The 23822-nt window shown below is 41.0% G+C and overlaps 1 protein-coding gene across 11 annotated transcripts in view; it reads left to right on the top strand.

The window, feature by feature from the left end:
* The window catches only part of stard13a (StAR related lipid transfer domain containing 13a), a 684147-nt gene that overhangs the window by 480418 nt on the left and 179907 nt on the right, over positions 1–23822 (top strand). The window contains exon 1 of one of the 11 annotated variants that reach the window (XM_069891634.1): positions 19048–19315. The exons of the other annotated variants lie outside the window; for them this stretch is intronic. Within the exon in view, the coding sequence (XP_069747735.1) occupies positions 19147–19315 (169 nt within the window). The 5' untranslated portion in view covers positions 19048–19146. Of the gene's footprint in view, positions 1–19047; positions 19316–23822 lie in introns of those variants that run through there. 11 annotated transcript variants of the gene reach the window in all.

Genomic DNA, 23822 nt, shown 5'->3' with positions numbered 1-23822 from the left:
CAGGTCAATAATTGGTAGGATTGCTCCTCAAACCCTTTTTAATCAACGGAACCACTTGCACAATACGCCAATACCCATCTCTAATGACATTTAAAAAATCACTGTCAGAGCTGCTGCTATTTCCTCACTATCTTCTCTCAAGGTCCTGGGCAAATTCCCATTGGGACCTGGAGACTTATCCATTTTAATATGCTTCAAAAGCTCCAGTACTTCCTCTTTCTTAATCACTACAGTTTCCATAATTAATCTTTGTTTCCCTTACCCCACATAATTCAGTATCCTTCTCCTGAGTGAAGACTGAAGAAAAGAATTTGTTCAAAATCTCCCCCATCTCATTGGCTCCACACACAGTTGTCCATTCTGATTCTTTTAGGGATCAATTTTATCCTTCACTCTCCTTTTGCTATTAACATATTTATAGAAACCTTTTGGATTTATTTTCACCCAGCTTGCTATAGCCCCCTCATACCTTCTTTTAGCTTTATAATTTATTTCTTAATATTCTTTTTACATTCAATGTATTCTCCATACATCTCCTTCATTCCTTGTTTCTTATATTTATTGTAGGACTCCCTCTTTGTTCGATCCAAATTTCCAATATCCCTTGAAGACCATGGCTCTCTCAAACTTTTGACTCTGCCTTTTATCCTGACAGGAACAATAAGATTTTGTTCTCTCAAAATCTTACCTTTAAAAGACCTCCATTTCTCTATTACATCCTTCCCATAAAACAAATTATCCCAATTCACTCTTCGTAAATCCTTTCTCATTTCCTCAAATCTAGCTTTTTCCCAATTGAAAACCTCAACCTTGGGCCCTGACCTATCCCTTTCCATAATTACATTGAATCTAATGGCTCTATGATCACTTGAGCCAAAGTGCTTCCCAACACATACCTCTGTCACCTGACCTATCTCACTCCCTAGAGTAGATCCAACCCTGCCCCTTCTCTAGACAGTACCTCTACTTATTGCTGTATAAAACTATCTTGCACATGTTTTACAAATTCCAATCCATCTAGCCCTTTCATAGAATGGGTTTTCCGATCTATATTTGGAAAATTTAAATCTCCCACAATCACAACCCTGTGCTTATTACAGATATCTGCTATCTCCCTACAAATTTGCTCCTCTAGTTCTTGCTCCCCATTAGGTGGTATATAATACACCTCTATAGTGTAACTACCCCTTTCTAATTCCTCATTTCCACCCATACAGCCTCCCTGGATGAGCCCTCTAATCTATCCTGCCTAAGCACCGCTGTAATATTTTCTATGACAAGCAATGCTACACCACCCCCTTCTTGCCCCTCCAATTCTATCACACCTAAAGCAACAAAATCCAAGAATATTTAGCTGCCAATCACATCCCTCCTGCAACCATTTCACTAATCACTACCACGTCATACTGCCAAGTGTCTATCCACACGTTCAACTCATCCACCTTCCTTACAATGCTCCTTGCATTAAAGTATGTGTATTTCAGAGATTTCCCACTACTTATTTTCTGTTTGCCCCTATCTTTACAAACAACTGTATTATGTTCTTTTTCTATCATCTCCCCTCCATCTTCGTACAGAGCATCTTCCTTCTCTATCACCTGCCTTTCCCCCCTCAAACACTGTCTACAAGCTTTCTCTGTTTGCAATTTAACTGTCTCCTTAGTGTTCTCCTTTGTTTGGTTCCCTCCTCCCAACCATTCTAGTTTAAAATCTCTTGAGTAGCTTTAGCAAATGTCCCTGCCAGGATCCTGGTCCCCCTGGAATTCAAGTGCAACCTGTCCATTCTGTACAAGTCCCACCTCCCCAAAAAATGGTCCCAGTGATCCAGAAACTTGAATCCCTGCCTCTTGCTCCATCCTTTTAGCCACACATTTGATTCTGATAGGAACATAAAGACTCTGTACTCTCAAAATGTTACCTTTGTAGGTCCTCCACTTATCTTGCACATCCATGCCAGGAAACAAATTATTCCAATGCACGCATTCTGGATCCTTTCTCATTTCCTCAAATTTAGCCTTTCTCCAATTTAGAATCTTAACCCGAAGCCCAGACCTATATTTCTCCTTAATTAACTTGAATCTAATCGCATTATGATCACTGGACCCAAAATGTTCCCCTCACATACCTCTGGCACCTGTCTGTCTTGTTCCTTAATAGGAGTACTGCACCCTCTATAGTTGGTACCCCTCTATATATTGGTTTAGAATGCTTACCTAACACATTTGACAAAGTCCATGCCATCCAGCCCTCCTACTATCACAATGTTGTTTTCTGCAGCTGTCTGCTATATCTCTAGAAATTTGCTTCTCCAATTCTCACGCACTATTGGGTGGACTATAATATAACCCGATGAGTGTTATCATACCTTTCCTGTACCTCATCTCCACCCATGTAGCCTCAGTAGAGCCCTCTGCTCTGTCCTGCCTGAGCACTGCTGCAATATTTCCCCTGACAAGCAATGCCACTCTTCCTCCTTTCAAACCTACAGTTCTATTGTGTCTAAAACCAGTTTAATTCATTCAGCTGCCAGTCCTACATCCAAGTTTCACTAATGGCCACAATGTCATAACTCCAGATGCTGATCCACACGTTAAATTCGTCTGCCTTTTCTGCAATACTCCTTGCATTGAAATAGATGCACCTGAAAACATTTCTGCCATGTTAACCTGTTGATTTCTAATGGTGCTTGCAATTTTAATATCATCTTTTCCCTCTTCCACTCTTCCATCTGTTCTGTAACTCTGTTTCCCTTCGCTCTGTAAATCTAGTTTAAACCCATCGGAGCAGCACTAGCAAACCTACCCACAAGGATATTTATCCTCCTCTAGTTCAGATACAAATTGTCCCATCTGAATAGGTCCCACCTTCCCAAGATAAGAGTTCAATGATCTAGAAACCTGAAGGCCTGAAGGCCTTGGTGCATGCGTGAGAGTTAAGGGCACAAATTCAATATAATCAGGGCATTTAACTCCATGTGCGCGGGCAAAATTCTGACTTGCATCCATTTCGAGATATGACGGATCCTTCAATTCAATTATGATTGTAAGTCAGGGAGTACCTGTACTTGTTATTCAGGGGAACACCCATAGAGGTGCCCTGCACTGCCTGCCTGTTCCCTTTCCCTCTCCTGACATTCACCCATCTATCCTCCTCCTATGCCCTAGGTGTGATCTTCTTTGGCTTGGCTTCGCGGATGAAGATTTATGGAGGGGGTAAAAGTCCACGTCAGCTGCAGGCTCGATTGTGGCTGACAAGTCCGATGCGGGACGGGCAGACACGGTTGCAGCGGTTGCAGGGGAAAATTGGTTGGTTGGGGTTGGGTGTTGGGTTTTTCCTCCTTTGTCTTTTGTCAGTGAGGTGGGCTCTGCGGTCTTCTTCAAAGGAGGCTGCTGCCCGCCAAACTGTGAGGTGCCAAGATGCACGGTTTGAGGCGATATCAGCCCACTGGCGGTGGTCAATGTGGCAGGCACCAAGAGATTTCTTTAGGCAGTCCTTGTACCTTTTCTTTGGTGCACCTCTGTCACGGTGGCCAGTGGAGAACTCGCCATATAACACGATCTTGGGAAGGCGATGGTCCTCCATTCTGGAGACGTGACCCACCCAGAGCAGCTGGATCTTCAGCAGCGTGATTATCCAACTGCTCGAAAACCAACAAGGTCGGGTCAGATACAGCAATGAGCTCTCTGAACCCTTCTCCATTAACAATGGGGTGAAGCGGAGGAGTCACGTGATGGAGTAGTGGCCAGACGGTGAACTCCAGCCCTCTCCAGAAAAGTCGGGAAAAACAAAGGAAAACACAAAGGCACAGAAATAAAAGTTACAGAAAAGTGAGTATAAAGGTGGAAAGAAGATGGCGACAAAAAAAGAAAAATCGAAAGCAATGGTAAGAAGAGAGGAAGAGAAGACAAAGGAGGAAAAAGGTGAAGGCCTTACCTGTCTGAAGAGACCCGCTGCGGAGATAGAAACCCGCTCCCTCAGGTCGGTAAATAATGGACTACAAAAATGGCTCGCAGAGCCGAGTAAAAGTGCGCAACCGCGCATGAAAAAAAACACATCGACGGGAGGGGGGACCAGCTGGGGAGTCGATCTCCACAGCCGGCAACGACAGCTGCAGAACACCTGCAGCAAGAAGAGACCACAGAAGACAATAGAAACAAGAAAGAAGAGGAGGAAAGGGCACCAAAGAAGCAACAGATGGCCAACCCAGAGGAAGAAGAAGAGGAAGAGGAAGAGTACAGTGAAATAGAAGAAGAAGAGAAAGGCAAGGTAAAGGATATACTTGCTCTTATTAAAGGATACATGGAGTCATTTAAAGAATGGCAAACACAGGAATTTAAGGATTTAAGAAAAAGAATAAACAACACAGAAGAGAAAATAAATAAAATGGAGATGACCTTAACAGAAATGGGAAAGAAAATGGACAAGATGGAAGAGCGGGCAGTAGCAGCAGAAATGGAGGTAGAAGACTTAAAAAAGAAATTGGAGAAATCTAATAAAAAAACTAAAGAGACACAAGAACTACTAGCTCAAAAAATAGATACAATGGAAAACCATAACAGAAGAAATAATATAAAGATAGTGGGCCTTAAGGAAGATGAAGAAGGCAAGAATATGAGGGAGTTTATAAAAGAGTGGATCCCTAAAGAGTTTAAAATAAGAAAACAGAAATGGAAAAGGAGGAAAGGTAATGATGGAAAAACGGAAAGAGAAGATAAACAAAATATAAAAGGGCTATGCTGAACTATATGTCTTTAAATATTAATGGAATACATAACCAAATTAAAAGGAAGAAATTACTAAATTTAAATGAATAAATGTATTCCATTAGAAAAAATAACATATAGGTTAAGAAATAATATTGAAATATTCGAACAAGTTTAGGAGCCTTACATTAAATACAATAGCGAAAACCTACCGGGGACAAACATTACCTAAGTTGATGGAAGGAGAAGGAAAGAAAAGAATGGACTCAGTAGAATTTCTGGTGTAATTTTGTTGAATGACAACATTGTCTGACTGGCTTAATGCAACCTAGATTGTATACCTAAAATGGATGGGGGGGGGGGTGGGGGGGGTGGTTTGGGAGGAAAGGGGGGGGGGAGAAAAAGTCACTGTATATGTGTGAAAAAGAAATAGTGTATATCATGGCTAATGTGATTTATGGTGTGAAAAATAAAAAATTTAAAAAAAAAACAATGGAGTGAAGCAAGGCTGTGTTCTCGCACCAACCCTCTTTTCAATCTTCTTCAGCATGATGCTGAACCAAGCCATGAAAGACCTCAACAATGAAGACGCTGTTTACATCCGGTACCGCACGGATGGCAGTCTCTTCAATCTGAGGCGCCTGCAAGCTCACACCAAGACACAAGAGAAACTTGTCCGTGAACTACTCTTTGTAGACGATGCCGCTTTAGTTGCCCATTCAGAGCCAGCTCTTCAGCGCTTGACGTCCTAGGTGTGATAGTGTCCCTGTAACTCCTGTCAATCATACCTTCTGCCTCATGAATGATCCGGAGTTCATCGAACACCAGCTCCAATCCCTTAACTCGGTTTTTCAGGAGCTGTAGCTGGATGCACTTCTCACAGATGAAGTCGTCAGGGATGCTGCTGGGGTTCCCTGATAACCCTCATCCTGCAAGTGAAGCATTCCCCTGTCTTGGCTGCCATTAACCCTCTCTCACACTCACTCACTCTATCTCTCTGTATCTCTATTTCTCTCTATCGCCACTGTTCCTTTTGGATTACTACCAGATATGTAGCCAGGTTCTAAAGTTAGAGGGAGTGAGCATGTAAAAAGGCCCATGACACATGGCAAATGGTGAGACAGAGGTAGAATGGCAGGTTGCACTGATTCTTCAGCAGCATCGGACCAGCCGATGGCTGGGACTTTTGAAAAATGTGATCGGGGAGCAGTCGCTACATCTGCACCCCCACCCCCACCCGCTACACCACTGCTCTCTGCCATAATATGCTGGTAATGTGGCTCCTGGTGGTGGGGTGGGTGGGGGGGCCAAAAAGATCAAAGAAAAAAATTACACCATAAGTAAAACTTTATTAAAATAATGTTTCCAAACTATCTCTTTTAGTTATTCATTTTTTTCAAAAGTATTTTTTTGGTTAATGATGATGCAAACTGGCAAAAGAATATTCTGTAGCGGCAGCTACACTGCTACTGAAAGAGCACACAACTAGACGGGTTGAGCTCAGTGAGCAGAACTGATTTATTGCAGGCTGCTGGGCTGGACTTGTACTCCCAGCCCGGACCTGGCTGAGAACCGTGCTAGGGAGCACTGACGTCACCCGGGCATCACGTGGTCCCCCAGTGCAGACTTCTGAGCCCTGTGCTGAGAAGAGGGGGAAACCCCCGACAGTGCCATTTTGGCTGGCTGCCCCGCCACGTGGATTACAAGTGGGGCCAGTTCGCCTGCCTAGTGGTGTGCCGCCAGAATTCCATATTTACTTTTTGGTACTTGTTGAGCTCATCTCAATCTACTTAAAGGGAAAGCCTCAGCTTTCTTGTCAAGAGCAAAAACTAATATAAGAGAGAAAGGTTTGAATCAGCAGTGCTAACTGTGGAAAATTAAATAGAAAGATTTGAGATGGAAAAATGCTCAGGCCCAGTTAATAGGAATTCTGGGCTATGGTAAAATTCTTAGAATCCATTCTTAATGATAAAATAAGCAAACTTACTTTAATCAGGGAAAACTGTTTGGATTTGTTAAAGGTGAGCTACAGAGTAAAGAATGAACTTCATGCATTTCGAAAAGTGGAGAGTTAAATTGAATGCAGTTAGTAGTGTTTCTCTCAATTATCAGAAGAGATCTCAGTATGATTTGCCAGGAAATTCCAGGCATGCAAAGTAATAGGAAATGTGCCAGCACAGATACAAAGTTAGATTACACACAATAAACAAAAGGGGTTGTTTTAATAGCCTCAGAAAACAGGCTTGGGTATCACAATGTGTAGTTATTGCACATAGATTTGGACCAATGTGAGCACCATTCAAATTTTGTGTTAAATGCTCAATTGCATAATTGCTTTATGCTGCCAGTGGAAGCCACTGCCAATCACTGGTTACATGAATGTCACAATTAGTTAAAACTTTTTCAAAGTAACTAATGTTACTTAATAGCAGCATTTTTTTTGGAAGTCTAGTCCATTGTGACCTTGATGTACACATCCAAGGACGATCACTGAAGGCAGCTACACTGTAAAGCGAATAAATGCTCTCAAGACTGGAGGGAGAACAAATGCTTTTATTAGCTTATAACTATGGGTAGGGTTTCACAGTAGTCTTCAGAAAGGTTCTGGGTTTAGACAGGAAACCAGGGTTATATGTGAGCAGATGGGGGTGGAGCTGGGAGGCGGGGCCAGCCATCAGCACAACACCCTACCAGTGAATCCCAGTTCACTGCATTCACCCCTTCCTGTAGAATTTAAGGTCTGTGAATGAAGACAGAGAACATGAGTTCAAAAAAAAAAAGGATAAAAAATATACAGTTATTTACAAATTTACAGATTTAAGTGGTCCGGGGTCTGGAGATCCTGGTGAAGTGCCTTAGTACCAGGGGGCCTTGGACTCCTTGGGTCTCCTGGTCCCCTTGTGAGGGAGGAGAGGCGGGCTGAGTCTCCAGCTCAAAGGTGGAGGGGGATTCACGTTCCTCCTGAACCAGATTCCACCGAGGCCCTGACTGGGGGTGGAGAGAATGAGCTCCGTGGCTCGCAGGGCACTTGAGGCAACAGACCCTCTGTTCCGGCCGGTGCCAGGTCACTGATGGAGGTGGTGTCCTCCCTGCCATCTGGGTGCTTCACATCGGAGTATGTGGGATTAGTGTGGAATCACCAGGGAGATCGGTCTTGCTTCTCCTCACGTGCTTCCTGAGAAGGACTGGACCAGGAGTGGTGAGCCAAGTTGGGAGTGTATTTTCCGACGCTGACATCTTTCAAAATTGAATAGGAACTTGTGAGGGGTGGCGATGTTGTGGTACATAGTAGCGACCGAATGGAATGGAGCACCAAAGGGAAGACTTCCTGCCAGTGTGAGTCTGGAAAGCCTTTTGACTTCAGGGCCAATTTGACAGCCTTCCAGACCGTGGCGTTCTCCTTTTCAACCTGTCTGTTCCCCCGGGTTTATAGCTAGTAGTCCTGCTGGATGTGATGCTCCTCTTCAGCAGGTACTGACGTAGCTCGTCACTCATAAAGGATGAGTCCCACTCGCTATGAATATAGGGGGGATATCCAAAACAGGGTGAAAATGGAGTCTAGGGCCTTTATGACTGATAAAGTGAACGTAGAATGGCGAACAGGAAGCAGGAGTACTCATGAATGACAGAGAGGAAGAAGGTGTTCCCGTTCATGGAGGGGAGAGGTCCCTTAAAATCGATGCTGAGCCGTTCGAAGGGCCTGGATGACTTGATCAGGTGTGCCTTTGCGGGGCAGAAGAAGTGTGGCTTGAACTCTGCACATACCTGGCAAAACCTGGTCATTTCCCTGACGTCTTCCATGAAGTAAGGTAAATTGTGCGCCTTGACAAAATGGGTCATGCGGATAATCCCTGGATGGCAGACCTCGTTATGCAGAGACCGCAGTTGGCCGGTATGTGTGCAGAGGCACAGCTTCCTCTGAATAAGGCATCTGGAGGGTCATTAAGGGCTCCTGGGCGATAGGCAATGTCATGATTGTAGGTGGAGAGCTCGATTCTCCACTTAGCAATCTTGTCATATTTGATTTTGCCTCTCTTGACATGAATGTGACCAAGCACTGGTCAGTGAGGAGTGTAAATTTCCTACCAGCCAGGTAGTGTCTCCAGTGCCTCACGGCTTCGTCAATGGCTGCGCCTCCTTTTCCACAGATGGGTTCCGGAGCTCATGGCTTTGTAATATCTAAGAAAAAAATGCAACCAGCCTGCCTGTCTGGTTGAGGGTAGTGGCCAGGGCTATGTCCAAAGCATCGCTTTCCACTTGGAAAGGTATATTTTCATCCACCGTGTGCATGATGGCTTTTACAATGTGGTTCCAGGGGTAGTTAAAAGCCATTTGGGCTTCAGCTGAAAGGGGAAAATTAGTGGCTTTTAAAAGAGGGCGAACCTTATCAGTGTATTGAGGGATCCACTGGGCGTAATATGAGAAAAACCCCAGGCATCTCCTCAAAGTCTTTGCGGTTCTGGGAATGGGAAGTTCTATCAGGATGTGCATCCTATCGGGATCAGGTCAAATGATGCCATTCTCCATCACAAAGCCAAGGATAGCCAGATGTTTAGTCCTGAACACTCACTTGTCAGAGTTATAAGTGAGATTCAGGGCTTTTGTCGCATGGAGAAAACTCTGGAGGTTAGCATCATGGTCTTCCAAGATGTGGCCACAGATGGTGACATTATCGAGGTAGGGGAATGTAGCCTTCAAACCATACTCGTCCATCATTCTGTCCAACTGCCTCTGGAAGATAGAAACCCCGATAGTGATACCGAAAGGGGCCCTCTGGTATTGATAGAGATGACCGTTAGCGTCAAATGCCGTATATGGATGGTCCTCAGAACAGATTGGCAGCTGGTGATAAGCAGCTTTCAGGTTGATGGTCAAATAGTCCTTATACTGAACAATATCATTCACCATGTCCGAAATTTGAGGGAGGGGGTATGCGTCCAGGAGTCTGTACCAATTAGTAGTTCAAGCAGATGCTGTGTCTCAGACTTTATAAAATCTTAGTCTACTGTACTGTACCTCCTGCTCTTGGTAGCAATAGGTTTGCAGTCCGAGGACAGATTCGGGAAGTGGGGGGTGTTGATATTCAGTTTGGAGAGGCTGCATGTGGGTTCTGATTTTAGGGGCCTTCCATTCCAAACCATTACAGGGGGTGAGGAGGGGACCAGAATACTCCAAGATCATGCTTTTAAGGTGACACAGGAAATCCAGACCCAATAACTCCGGAATGCACAATTCATCAAGTATATGCAAGCAAAACATCTAATAACAGATGTACAATACAATGTTGTCAAGCACGTGTAGAATGCGAATGGGATGCAAGGAATATGCAATAATTGGAAGGATACATCTTTAGGTTGTATTCTCACACAGTCTGTGAGTCTATGAAGGTCCGTTTACCTTCACAGTCACTCTGGAGTTGCTGAGCTGGTGAGGTCTGTCCTGATCTAGGGCCATCGAGGCTAGGCTAGGTCCACGGAGACTCCATACTTGTCACTCGAGTGGCCCCCACCGTCCTGGGTTGCCCTGCATAGGTCCTCTTCCCAATTTATGCCATATCTCATTTACCTATGCCCCTTGTACACACTAGTTTACTATGGCTTCAGTTTAAGCAATATTTTGAAACTCAACCTTATTTTCCACACTCTGCTTATCTCTCTAAACCTCTAACCTCATAAACCTTCAAGGTACCTGAAAATTTGGCCTGTTGGTTATCCACAAATTCAGTTGTTCCATCATGGCTTTATGCATGGGAGATCATCTCTCATAAAATCAACAGTTTTTTGAAGAGTTGACCAAGAGGATTGATAAGGGCTGAGTTGTAAACAGCTCAATGAATGTTAGCGAAGCCTTTAACAAAGTTCCACCTGCTAGGCTGATTTGAAGCTTAGAATGCATGTGATCAAGAGTGTTCTTGTTAATTGGATACAACATTGGCTTGGTGGTAGGAGGCAGTGGATGTTAATGTGGGGTTGTTTTGTACAACTATATGCTTAGGTATTGGGTACCTGAGTTGCAATGTCTTGTTACAGTTGTACAAAACATCAGTTTGGCCACATTTGGAATATTGTGTGCGATTCTGGTCAGACATGAAAAAGAAAGATGTGAGTAAACTAGAGAGGGTGCAGAAAACATTTACAAGGGTGTTTGTTACCTGAATTGGAAGGCTTGAGTTAGAAGGAAAGATTGGATTGGTTGTGTCCATTTATCTTGGGTTGAAAGAAGCCAAGAAGTAACATGATACAGGAATCTAAAATTAATGTAGATGGACAGAGGCTGTTTCCCATGGTAAGGAGTCTAAAACCATGAGGTATAGGTTTAAATGAGATGAAGAAAGTTTAAAGTGGATTTGAAGGGTAAAATTTTCACATACAGAGTCATTGATATCTGGAATGAACTGCCAGAGGAAGTGGAACAGGAACATTTAAGAAACCTCTGGCTATTTGAAAGAGCAAGGCATGGATGGATATGGAATTAATGCAGGCAAATTGGAGTCGTAGATAGGTATGGTGGTTATCATGGATGCAATGGGCCAAAGAGCCTGTTACTCTGCACGATGGTTGGCATGGCACAATGGCAACCATGCTTTCAGTTGCTAAGCTCCAAAAATCTACAATTTCCTCCATCAGTGTTTTCATTTCTATATTTTTACTTTAAACCTATCTCCTTGAGCAAGCTTTCTTGGCTTCTTTTGCAATTCCTGTGAAGCTCCCTGAAATGTCTTGCTCCACAGAAGATGCTCTATTACTGCTAGTTGCAATTACTTGGCTCAGCACATCTATATTTTCTCATAACTCGCTGTAGTTTCAGTGTTAAAACAGCTTAGTAACTGTCCTTTATTGTTGTTAGTTGTCAGACTCTAAAAAAAAACACTAAATTCTATATCACTCTCTCTACAATATTCACAGTTTAACTCAAAGACTAATGTTAAAACAAGTCAACATGGTGTAGCAATTTTCTGATTCTCTTTGTTTCGATATAGAAGTGGTCTTGAATTATGTTCGGATCAACACTTTGGTTACAAACGCTTCTGCTCACCCGAGTTCTCCCCAATTAAAATGACTTTCTGATACGTCATCATCTTGCAACAATTATCTCAGGAATGGGAAGCTTGGGAATTAAAGATTATAATTAACATAATTTCATTTTATTTTTCTTTCTATAAATTATGTAAGAGGAAAGAAAGGCTGTTTTTAAACAAGCTCAGATAAAATCTATAAGCTATTGATATTATGCTTACATTTAATTTTTATTTTTTTAAATTTAGACATCTAGCGCTGTAATAGGCCAATTTGGCCCTATGAATCTGTACTGCCCAATTTACATCCCATTAATCTACACCCTGGTATATTTTTGAGGGGGTGGAGGAAACCGGAGCCCCCAGAGAAAACCCACGCAGACATAGGGAGAACGTACAAACTCCTTACTGCATGGGATTTGAACCCCCATCTGGACCCGATCGCTGTTGCTGCAAAGGCATTGCGCCAACCATGCCACCCTTGGTTTGTGATATAGATGCTTTCATTGATGAAGTCATGTCAATCATTTCCAATAGTCAGAATTGTCATAAGATTTTTGTTCTATGGAAATAAATGATAAACAATGTGATATTGAGGGCCTTCTGTGAGACTGAGATTTTCTTGCAATGTTTTCCATGGCCAGTAGAGGGACACAAGACCAAAGGTACTCAGGTTTCATTAACAGTATCAATCTACTTGTTAGCATTTAGATAAACATCAAGCTCAAAAGCCCAAATAGTAAATAATATTTCTGCAAGATAAATACTCCTAATGCCAGTACGAATGATGGATTAACCAGCTTTAGTTGCACAGTTTCTGTTGTTGGTTTCCACAGTAACAAATAATTAAATTTTAACCAGAGGTTCGTATTCTAAGCATCAGTTGGTGGAAAGAAAGGCACTCAAATACCCATTGGAATGAAACAATGAACTACCCTTAACTTGGCAGTCATGGTTGATTACAGTCACGAGTACCACAAAATAGATTAATTTTCAATACTTTGTAATGGAGAGGGTTGGCTGATGAAACAACTACATTTGTAGGGCCTGGATTTAGAAGATTGAGGAGAGGATCTTCAAATTGATTTGATTGCATGAACTATTTCTTCTCTAATAAATCACCAATGAAATGAAGTATTCTTTCCATAGCTAGTTACCTTTAAATGGTTGATGCTGGGTCAGTTGGAAGTATCAGGACTGAGAGATGTTTCTTCGGTTGTGGTATATCAAGAGGCAGAGTCAAAGTGGCTGTAAATAGAATTAAAGTTCCATCCATTGAATATTGCAATGCTGTTGGAGGACTGAGTAGTTTTGCATTTTCACCATGAACTTGTCCAGCTGGCTGGACACTGTAATACCTGAAGGCCAATCTGGCTGATTAGAATAAAAGTGAAGAGATATTTGTTGCCCATCGCTGTCTACTGGATGTTTATTCAATTCTGGCCACTTCTGCACATCTGATTGAAATTGCTCTGTGGTGTTTGTAGTGCAGTAGTAACTGCCCTTAACTCTGACATTTCTTTTCAACAGACCTCTTGGCATTCACCTCTTCTTCCTTTGAGGTGAGGCTAAAACACTCATCTCCGAGAATGTTTTTGGACACTGGCCTGCACAAAATTTTATATGATTCGTGGCCAATTTTTGTCTGATTACTCTCCTGTGAAATGATTTGAAAATTTAGCTTCGTCCAAGATGATGCACAATTGCAATTTGTCGTTTGCAGATCAGCAGTGTTGTTTGCAACAGTTGGGGTAATTCTGACCAAAGAATGAAAAGCTGTTCTGTGGATAGAGTGCTAACAAGGCAGGCCTAGTTAAAAAAAAAATCTGGATTTAACGCTCAGCTGAATGACCATACTTGTGTGCTGCCAAGAAATGCTGAATCATGAACCTCCAGGTTTAGCAAACTGCTAATTATTTCCAATTTTGGTGAATTTTCATTCATCCTTGGCTCAAATCCTGTGACAAATTTCAGGATTAGCAGGGTATAGAGCTCGTCGAAAGAATCAAAGACTTGTTGATCCAAACAAAGGCTTTTATTAGCAAAAGACAGGAGCTCTTCACAGATGGCCGACCATTCCGGAATGATCCGACCTGGCTAGGGACACAACCCTTTTAGGCCCAGACAGTAGGCGTGGCTAAGCTCTCAGCCAATCACTGTAAGCACAGTCTAGATACTGTAACTATATACACTATATGCATTGGTGATAGATCTGTACTATCACACAGGGCTTGCAAGGAAGGTGGTGCACAGGTTCTCCGCTATGGCATTGAAGAGTTGGTGTATGGAGGGAGACATCTTGTTCTTCCAGGCAAAATACAGCTCAGCCTTTTTTGGGGGCCTCCTTTCCAGAGCACCTAGAGCTGCTCTACTAGCCTAGTATTCTTTTTTAATTGCTTATCCTCACAGAATGGCCAAGGACACTCCTCCTCTCGTGAATGATGTACAAGATTGAGTAACTCGGCATGTTTTTAATAGGTATGTCCTGGCAAATTCCCAAGAGTGTCAGTGAAATCTTAACAAAATACCCAGAAACCTCCTCAGTGTGTTTTCAAAGCTTCATGAAATGTTGATTACCTCATTAAGTGAAGAGAATACTTTTAAAATGATATTACCTGGGCTCTTATAGATCAGGGGGTAGACCACTGGCCTTGTAAGACAGGGGTCGTGAGCTTGATTCTTGCTGGGGCCTCATTTCTGTGAGGAGTGCTTGACAAAGTGGTGACTCTCTGTCTTCCTTATGGTTGACAAAGTTAAAGAATTTCATGCTACTTTTGCATGACAATAGTGGAACCTTTACCTTTTTACGTTTAAATAGGAAAGACTGAGGCACTATGATTGTCATAATGGGGAAGGAGGTAGATTGCTGAAAGGAAAGGGAAGGGAAGGGGGTGGGGAGCTGGAGGAAAGCAGATAGAGGGATAGGGAAAGAGAGAGAGAGGAAGACACAGAGAGTACAAACAGAATATGAGAAATTGATATTAATATCGTATGATTTGGAGGGTTTCCAGATGGAATATTTGGTGTTGTTCCTCCAATTTGTGGGTGGCCTCGGTATGGTAGTACATGAGGCCATGAACAGACATGTCAATGTGGGAATGGGGTGCAAAATTGAAATGGTTGGCCAATTTTCTCCCACTACCAGACACATCTTCCCCTCTCCTTCCTTCTCTGCCTTCCGCAGGGACTTCACCCTCTGAAACTCCCTTGTCCCTTCCTACTGATCTCCCCTTGGTACCTATCACTGTGACTGCAGGAAATGCTAACTAGCACCAAACCTCCTTCCTCACCACTGTTTGGGGCCTAAAACAGTCCTTCCAAGTGAATAAAAATGTGTGAGTGTGCAGGGGTCACGTACTTTATCCAAGAGACTGGATGCAGATGGGGAAATTGTTTCGTTGAGCACCTTCACAATAGCGGGGACCTCCAAGTGGCCACCCATTTCAATTCTGCTGCAAGTGCTGTGTGAGGAATTATACTGGGGAAGCAACTTTTCAATGCATTAATAACTTGTTTTAGACACAAGAAACGGTAACAGGCCTTTAGGCCCATGAGCTCTTGCTGTTCATTAACACCCAATTGATCTACAAACCCCGGTAAGTTTTGAACTTGGATGATATCATTTAAAGAATTGTATCTTAAATTTACTCAGGACAAAAGTCTTGTACATTTTGAACATGAAAGTGAAAGTAGTGTTACAAAAATAAATAAATGCTTAATGCTCACGAGCACAACTATGTGAAGTTATCTGTTTTGACAAGGATAGAACAAAATATTTTCTTACTGATGGAATGTTAGACACAGTGGAGGCCCTTAAGGTTTATGGATCCAGTCATGTATATCAGTCATTAAATTATTATGGTCATGTGTAGAAAATAAATTTAAAAAAATCTAACAAAGTGCCAATATAGAATGTAATGCTTGTATTTTTAAAAAAAGGTGTATTATTTCACCTGGAGGATTGTGAGCATCCTTGGGCACCAAAGAAGTCCATATTGATGTCATCTAGTTGGAGATGCTAAGTGAAATATAAGGAGTTGTTCTTCCAATTTGCGGGTAGCTTCATTGTGGCAGCTCAAGGCCATGGTCGGACATATAAGTGTGGCAGTGGTGTGTGGTATTAAAATGGTTGGCCATTGGAAGTTCCTTGATATGACAGAGGACAGAATGAAGATCAATGAAATGATCTCCCAGACTGTGTCAAGTCTCCTCAATGTAGAGGAGGCTATATCAAGAGCACCGGCAGTAAATGACCCCTGAGTGGTTTTGTGCTGGTTTACCAGTCTCATATGACAGATGAATATTGTTACCATCAGGGCCAGTCAAAGACTGTGAGGACATTTCTGTTTTGATAATTGCAACCACTGCCTCTGGGACTCGATGGTCCCTTTAGGTGAATCCCTGGCTTGTTTTCTTCATTCTCTTTTAAATCATTAAACCACAAAAGAGCGTGAAGAAAATAGGTCTCTGCAAGTTGTAAACACTATGGTAAACACAATAGAATACCTGAGTAAAAATTAGACACCTACAAGGATATCATTTGTATGACACTATGTTAGAGAAGCCTTGCAAAGGGCAAGGAAGCAGGGAAAGTAACAACTTCACCATCGTGCATCTGAATTACATTGGCATAGCAAGTTCTTCTGAGAAAATCTTGTCCCTAATCCTCTAAAAAATTATTTGGGCTTCTCCAATTCACCTGCCATTGACTCGTGGGCACTTCACTTTCATGTATTCCCTAACATCATTAGTGAATGTTGAAGTCAATGGAGACTTATTTGTGAGCCCAGATACTGTTAGCAGACTGTTCAACCATGAGACCGATTGTGCCTTAAAAATACCCAAGCCTTAATCCCATCAACCAGACAGTGTCCTCTTATCATTTGTCCTGAGTGGCCATATAATGTCACGCTGCACACTTTGATTCTGAAGGAGCGATCTTGGCCTAACCCACCCAGAATAAAATACAAGTGTTACTCTGGCATTGACTCTACTGACTCCAGTGGAAAGTAAATTTGAACAAAGAGTAGATCAGAGATTTGACCTAATCCTGCCCTGTTTTTCTAAAGAAGATTAGACTGACGTTATCAATTATGTTCATCACTGATGAACGAACACTCTAATAATAGTTGCTGATTGTCTGATGCTGAGTTGTTTACAAATAACTGATAAATCAGTTGAGAGCCACTTCAGCCTTGTACATTTTCATTTACCATATTTCAGCTGAAAACTGCATGATGTTGGAATAGGAAAATGAGAATGAACTTTTTCAGCTACATTTCCGCTGGTATTATCCTGAGACAAGCAACTGAAATTACTGCCCAGGGAAACAACATATGAGGATAAATCGACAAATCAGTCGTAGTGAACTCAGTGATGTTGGTCCAGTGACAGTGTGCACAAGGCTTATTCAACATTTCCCCTTTGATCATTCATGTGCCTCTTCCTTCTGCTGTCTCAGTAGATGAAAATATAGACTAACAAGTCCAGAATTTTTTTCGCCATTAGTGTTAATTTTGAATAACATCTGTTGTAAAATCAAACACCATTAATTGATATGGAGCATTGAAATCCTGTTCCATGCACATCATAATTACCATGAAGCAGAAAAATTAGGATTGAAATATTTCCATAATTTGTTACCCTGTTTAGTTGTCTACACTCCACAGAAATATATTTGAAGACTACATAGGAACTTTTAACATGAGAATGAGAGATAGAAGCAAGCCTTAAATTGCAAGGTGGAGGTTCATTATCCATTTTTTTCATAAGGGAAAACATTAACACAGTGACAGAACATTACACAATACAGTGGAAACATAGTTGTGATGTAGAAAATGTAACACTTAATCTCAGTACAGATTACTCTCGAAGAGCAAAGTAATTTCAACCACAATTTCAATTTCAAGATAGAAATTTGTTGACAGTTGCTTATGCTAAATATGTGTTAGAATATTGGCAATACAATTTTGGTATCTCTCTGCATTCTGCAAAGGAATGGGATGTGTGGGAGATGAGTAAAACTGGGGCTGATCCTCTTGCACATATTTCATACTCATAACCAAAATTTAAATCCTTTAAAATACTAGCTGATAGATAAGCCATGACACTAAGGGCAATGCTCCAATTTTTCTTCAAGTAGGGCCAGGGGATTTTCTTCAACATATGAGTGATGAGACAGGCCCATTTTAGCATCTCATCTAAAAGACAACATCTCCGATAAAACAGCATTTTCTTAACGTAACAGAGCGTCAGTCTGGGCTTTATTTGTGACCAGGTCTCTGAAGAAATGCCAGTGGCTCTGTAAAGTTTGCTGGCATTCTGTACCTCAAAAATAAATCAAACATTTGTATTTCATCAGTCCCTCTAATCCTATTAAAGAGAGAAAAAGTTGAAAATCAAGCTATGAAATTAACATAAATTATTTTTTCCTTCTGTGGGAGCTCTGTGTAAGCTATCGGTTTCTTTTTCCTGCCAACTACTCCCAAACTTTGTTTTGTCAAAACTGTTGGATGTGGAGTTGCCAAAGAGAGAGTATAAAATGCGCCTCCCTGAATTCCTTTGCAGGCATGTTGTTACCTATCACAGACTACCCTCCAGCACCATGCTGAATGATTAATTGAGTACACTCACGCAGCCTCTGGCAGGTGAAATTCCAGGTTCAGTCAGAAGGTTTGCTGAAACTGTGTCATTATGAAGTGGATTCCTCTGTGCAGTTTGGCTCACCAATTTATTTTTGCTTTAACGACATGTAAAAGGATCATTTGTGATATTCAATTCGTTTGTATCCTTTATTGTGATCACATTGTGGCAACATATCAAATAAAGCCTAATTTGAAAATAATATTCTTCCAATAAATAGTTATAGAAAGATTTATATATTTTAACTGAATCTGCAAAATAGTTTGATCATAGTGGTTAAGGAAACACTTGACAAATGACAAATACATAAGAGATGAATGTGGTAGTGTTCCTGCTTGAGACTGAAGCCAAATCCTCGATTTAAAGTCACAATGTTATGCTTGATGAAACTTTGCTTTCAGTTCTAAGAGCAATTCCCAGGGTGGTTGAACACAGTTGGAGTGTTTTCAAATCTCTGCACACAGTTTCAAAGTGTTTAGTCAGCTCCTAGGAATGTGATTGACTGTTATATTTCTTTTTACTATTGCATGAGATGACAAACACGTACTTACACGTCCAATAATTTTAATTTGTTATCAAATGGTGCTTTCTCGTCCACGCTGTTCACTGGTTCCTCCCTGTCATGTGATATGCAAGTTGGAATTCTGACATGCAGCTACTCCCATTTTTCTGAAGTCTGCTTCAACTTTTCACAGTTTAACTGTGTTGACTGCTTCTCCTCGCTTTGTTTGTTATTCTACCCCTTGTGAGGTGGAGACAGCTTGGATTCAAGACGTTGTTACCGATATGCTCATGGAGGTAAATTTGTCACCAAGCACAGGCTGTGCCTATCTGAGTTCCCTGTCACCTCAGGGCCAGGAAATGTACCTGCGACTGGATCAGTCACAACGGCGATCACCATATAGGATGAGCAGGATGATTGCAAGACAGCATTTGCTGACTATAATTCAACAAGGTATGTGCATGAGTACTTACAAAGTCTCTCAGTAGTCAGATCCTAATTACCATGAGATAAAAAGAGAATTTTTCTTTAAAAGCAACTGTGTTTAATGAAATTAGAACTTTTCTAATTTAGATCTTAGTGTTTAAAAGGTTGTCTTCCACCTTTCATGCATATGATGAGAATTCCTTTTTTTTTGACATGCATTTATGCTGTTGATAATAGGAGATATTCCCCTTTGCTTGTAACCGGTGTGAGCTGTAAACAATTCATGGCATGCCCAAAGCTTAACAGCATGAATTGCATAATGAAAGCATTAATCTAATACTAGCGTGCCATTTATGGATAAACAGATCAGGTATTTGTAAAAAGATGGTCATTTTCCTGACCGTATTCCCTGGTATACTGAGATGTTTATGAAAATCATTTTAATCTTTTGAACTATTAAACAATTTTCACATGGGTAATTTAGCAGTTTTTATTTCATTGCATTGCTCTTGACAAATCAACAATCTTAATCTTCTGAGAATACAAAGATATCTCTGTCTCGAACATGACATAATTGTAACAAAAGTTATGCACAGCTGTTGTTTCATTTTTATCTCCATCCAAAAATAGAGAGCTGAAATAATTCATTAAGATCCTGGCCCTTTTAATTAAAATGCACAATTACCAGAATTTCTCTTTCATTGAAGTTGTTCTTTCAAAATAGAACATTAACTAGATGTGAGTCATGGCTGTGTACCTTTGGCTTGGATTGCTTAGCAATAGAGTTTAATCTTTTACTGCAGATCTCATTCCAAAAACTTTAATCATCCTTATTTAGATTGCAGGAAGATTTACCTGTGTAGTAATCATTCCTCATCTGTGTAATCATCCACTGTATTCTATGTCAGACGTACTACATGCTTTGTACTTTTAAACAAAACTTGCTTATCATATGCTTTGGACATGCTGAAAATTTAAAAAAAACATATCACCCTTTCAGGAATATTTCATGCAGTTGGAAGATGTTTCTCATTTGCTGTCATTCTTGGGAAAGTTGCCTACTGCTATATGATCAGGGAATTTATTTTTTAAAAAGTAAACATTTAATCAAAACCACAGTATTTAAATAAAAGGCAGAATCATCTTTTTGAGTATAAATGTATAATATATTCAATTTAAAAAATTCCCCACTAGTTTATTTAGGGAGTTTGTGAATTGATAAATAAACCAGTAAGGTTTTGATAGAATTTCACTTTTCTGAGAAATGGGTAGTTATTGGTTAGCAAAGTATTTTATAAAGTTTGAAAGTTAGTTGATCAATATTTGCAATTTACTTAAGGTAGAGGTTGTCATGAGCTTCTGTTTGATATGCCTACCTTTATCTACAATACTGTCTTCACAACATCATCATCTCTCAATTTATTAGAGGATGTATTTGATCTTGAAAGCACTTGTGGAGCAGGGGTGCAGGCTCCAGACCATTCTGAACACTTTCAGTTTTCCCCTCCTACCTTCTTCCTTTCCTTTCTTGACTCAAGTTCAGGGTCAGTTAAAACAAAAGTCGCCTCAGCTGCCTGATCTCATTAAATGCAGTTACAGCCATCTTAAAACTGTCTGCGTTATTTTAATTGGCCTCTTTCTCTTACTCGAGCATGGAGTTTCTGATAAGCAGTTGTGCTGTTTTATTTTGTCCATGGTTCCTATTTTATTTGAAAATATCTTATTTTCTGGTCAACATGCTGGATATCTTGTTGCTTTTGCAATTACTGAAATGTACTGATGTGTGCAGAATTAGAGTCAATACAGATTAGATAATGAGACATTGCATGCACATCCAAGGTAAAGGTTTTTTCTGCTGCTGTGGCCAGGATTGGGATCTTGTTCATAACCACAGCCCTTCAGAATCCAGGATGACTTGCTTACTAATAGAAATTTTTTCATGCTCGTAGAATGAAATTTAACTTGGATGGGTCTTAGTGACTTTTGTAAAATAGATGAGTAAGTTAATAAAAATTCCATTTGCTGTGTTCCAAAGAAATTTGTTCCACAAACTACAAAATAAATGGTTTGCATTTGCTCTGTGTGAGAGAGTATTTTGAAATATTTCCTCAATATTAGATTTAAAGTGCATCTTAAACTTGTATATGAAAAAAACCTGTACTGAATATCACATGTAAAACCACAATGCTGGAGAAACACAGCAGGTCAAACAGAGTACTTTATATAGCAAAGATACAGATACATAACCAGTGCTTCGAGCTTGAGCCCTTCATCAAGGTAGAGCAAAATGTAGGCAGGCACCCAAACAAAATGGTGGGGGGTGCAGGGGGAAGAGCACAGTCCCACATTCAACAGAACATCAAGCCACCGTCTTGACAACTCTCAGGAACCTCTTCATTCTTACCCCTTAGCAGGACCCCTCCACAAAGCATCAAGCCACCAACTTACTCAAGACCCTTCTCCTGCATTAAGCCTTCTTCCTCCTCGTCCTGGCCAGCTGCTTGCTTTGGATCTTTTTATTTCCAATCGCTGCTGAGACGTCAACTTCACCGCTCCCCTCTTATTCCAAACTTGCACAACAATCCCAACCTCACTATCAAACCCACTGACAAGGTGGTGCTGTTGTGGCCTGGTGCACTGACCTCTACCTTGCTGAGTCCAGACGACAGCTATCAGACACTTTATTTACCCTTTCAACAGGATCCCACCACAGAACATCAAGCCACTGTTCCCTCCAGCTCTCCATCCACTTCCCTCTCCATTCACAGAGCCATCCTCCCTTGTTTGCTGGTGTGCTCTTCCTCCCTATCCACCCATTACCTCCCACCTGTGGGACTGTGCTCCTCCCCTGCCCCTTTCCCCTCCCATCATCTTGTTCGCCTGCCTACATTTTGTCCATACCTTCATGAAGCACTCAAACTCGAAATGTTGGTTCTGTACCTTTATCTTTGCTACATAAAGTACATTGTTTGACCTGCTGAGTTTCAATTATGGTGACTGCAGATGTTCATGTTTTACTCCTGATTATCACGAGTACTTCATTAAAAAAAAAGTTTTTGCTTTTTTTCCCCATAAATATACGTAGTAAACTCTCCAATATCAAAGTATATATATATAAAACACAAACAAAGCAAAACAATCCCCCCTCCCCTCCTCCCTTTTCACCAGTACAAATCCACACACCATCGGGACTCAAATTTATCTTGACCATAAAAGATTCCATATGGGGAAGTCACTTATATTTATATTAAAACAGCATCGATTATTTGTCCTTTTTATTATAATTATAATTGGGCCCATATATAATTCAAATATGCCTGTAATATCTTGATAAATATGTCATATTTGTTCTTTGAGTTGAATGTATTTTTTTCCATAGTTATGCAACTATTCATCTCAGCAGTCCATCGAAATCAGATTTCCAAGTAATCGCAACACATTTCTTAGCCACTGTTAAGGCTATTTTAACAACAAATACTTCTTTTAAGAAATTTGTTGGTCTCTTAACAGGGAAAAACATTTGACTTACTGTAAAGTTACCAATGATTGATCATTCTTTCTTATTCATTGAACTGACGAGTTTTTTTGTTTAAATTCATTGTCATCATACCTGATCGCTAATCATTTTAATTGAACATGTAAATTCAATGATAAATGACCCCAAAATTTCCATTCTTTTGGTCCCTGAGTCAAGCTTTTGATTGGGGGTACAGTGTTGGAAAATACATAGGTCTACAGTAGTCAAAAGGACTACTGCATTCGGTGCAGACGGGTCTCCATCAGCTCATAATGCCTGTTCTGGCTCTTTGAAGACCTTTTCAATTAGCCGCTCAGGTGCTCTCTTTCTTCCATTTTTCCCCCATAGTTCTGCAAAGATTTCTCCAAGAAAGGTTAGTTAGGAAGGTGCAGTCTTTAGGTATAAATTTTGAGATAGTCAAATGGATTGAACATTGGCTGAAAGGGAGAGACCAGAGAGTGGTAGTGGATAATTGTCTGTCAGGTTGGAGGCCAGTGACCAGTGGTGTGCCTCAAGGATCTGTATTGGGCCCATTGTTGTTCGTTATATACATTAATGATCTAGATGATGGGGTGGTGAATTGGATTAGTAAATATGCAGACGATACTAAGATAGGTGGAATAGTGGATAATGAAGAAGGTTTTCAAGGATTGCAGAGGGATTTGGGCTGCTTAGAAAAGTGGGCTGAAAAATGGCAGATGGAATTTAATGCTGATAAGTGTGAGGTGCTTCATTTTGGTAAGAAGAATCAGAACAGGACATACGTGGTAAATGGGAGAGCATTGATGAATACAGAAGAGCAGAAAGATTTAGGAATAACGGTACATCGTTCCCTGAAGGTAGAAACTCACGTGAATAGGGTGGTGAAGAAGGCTTTTAGTATGCTGGCCTTTATCAATCATTGCATGGAATATAGGAGTTGGGAGGTGATGTTGAGATTGTATAAGACGTTGGTGCGGCCTAATTTGGAGTTCTGTGTGCAGTTCTGGTCGCCTAATTATAGGAAGGATATAAACA

Source organism: Narcine bancroftii, chromosome 7 (assembly GCF_036971445.1).
Source record: "Narcine bancroftii isolate sNarBan1 chromosome 7, sNarBan1.hap1, whole genome shotgun sequence".
In the NCBI taxonomy this organism is placed as follows: domain Eukaryota; kingdom Metazoa; phylum Chordata; class Chondrichthyes; order Torpediniformes; family Narcinidae; genus Narcine; species Narcine bancroftii.
Note: the sequence above shows the minus strand (reverse complement) of the source record. Positions and strands in the feature narration are given on the sequence as shown.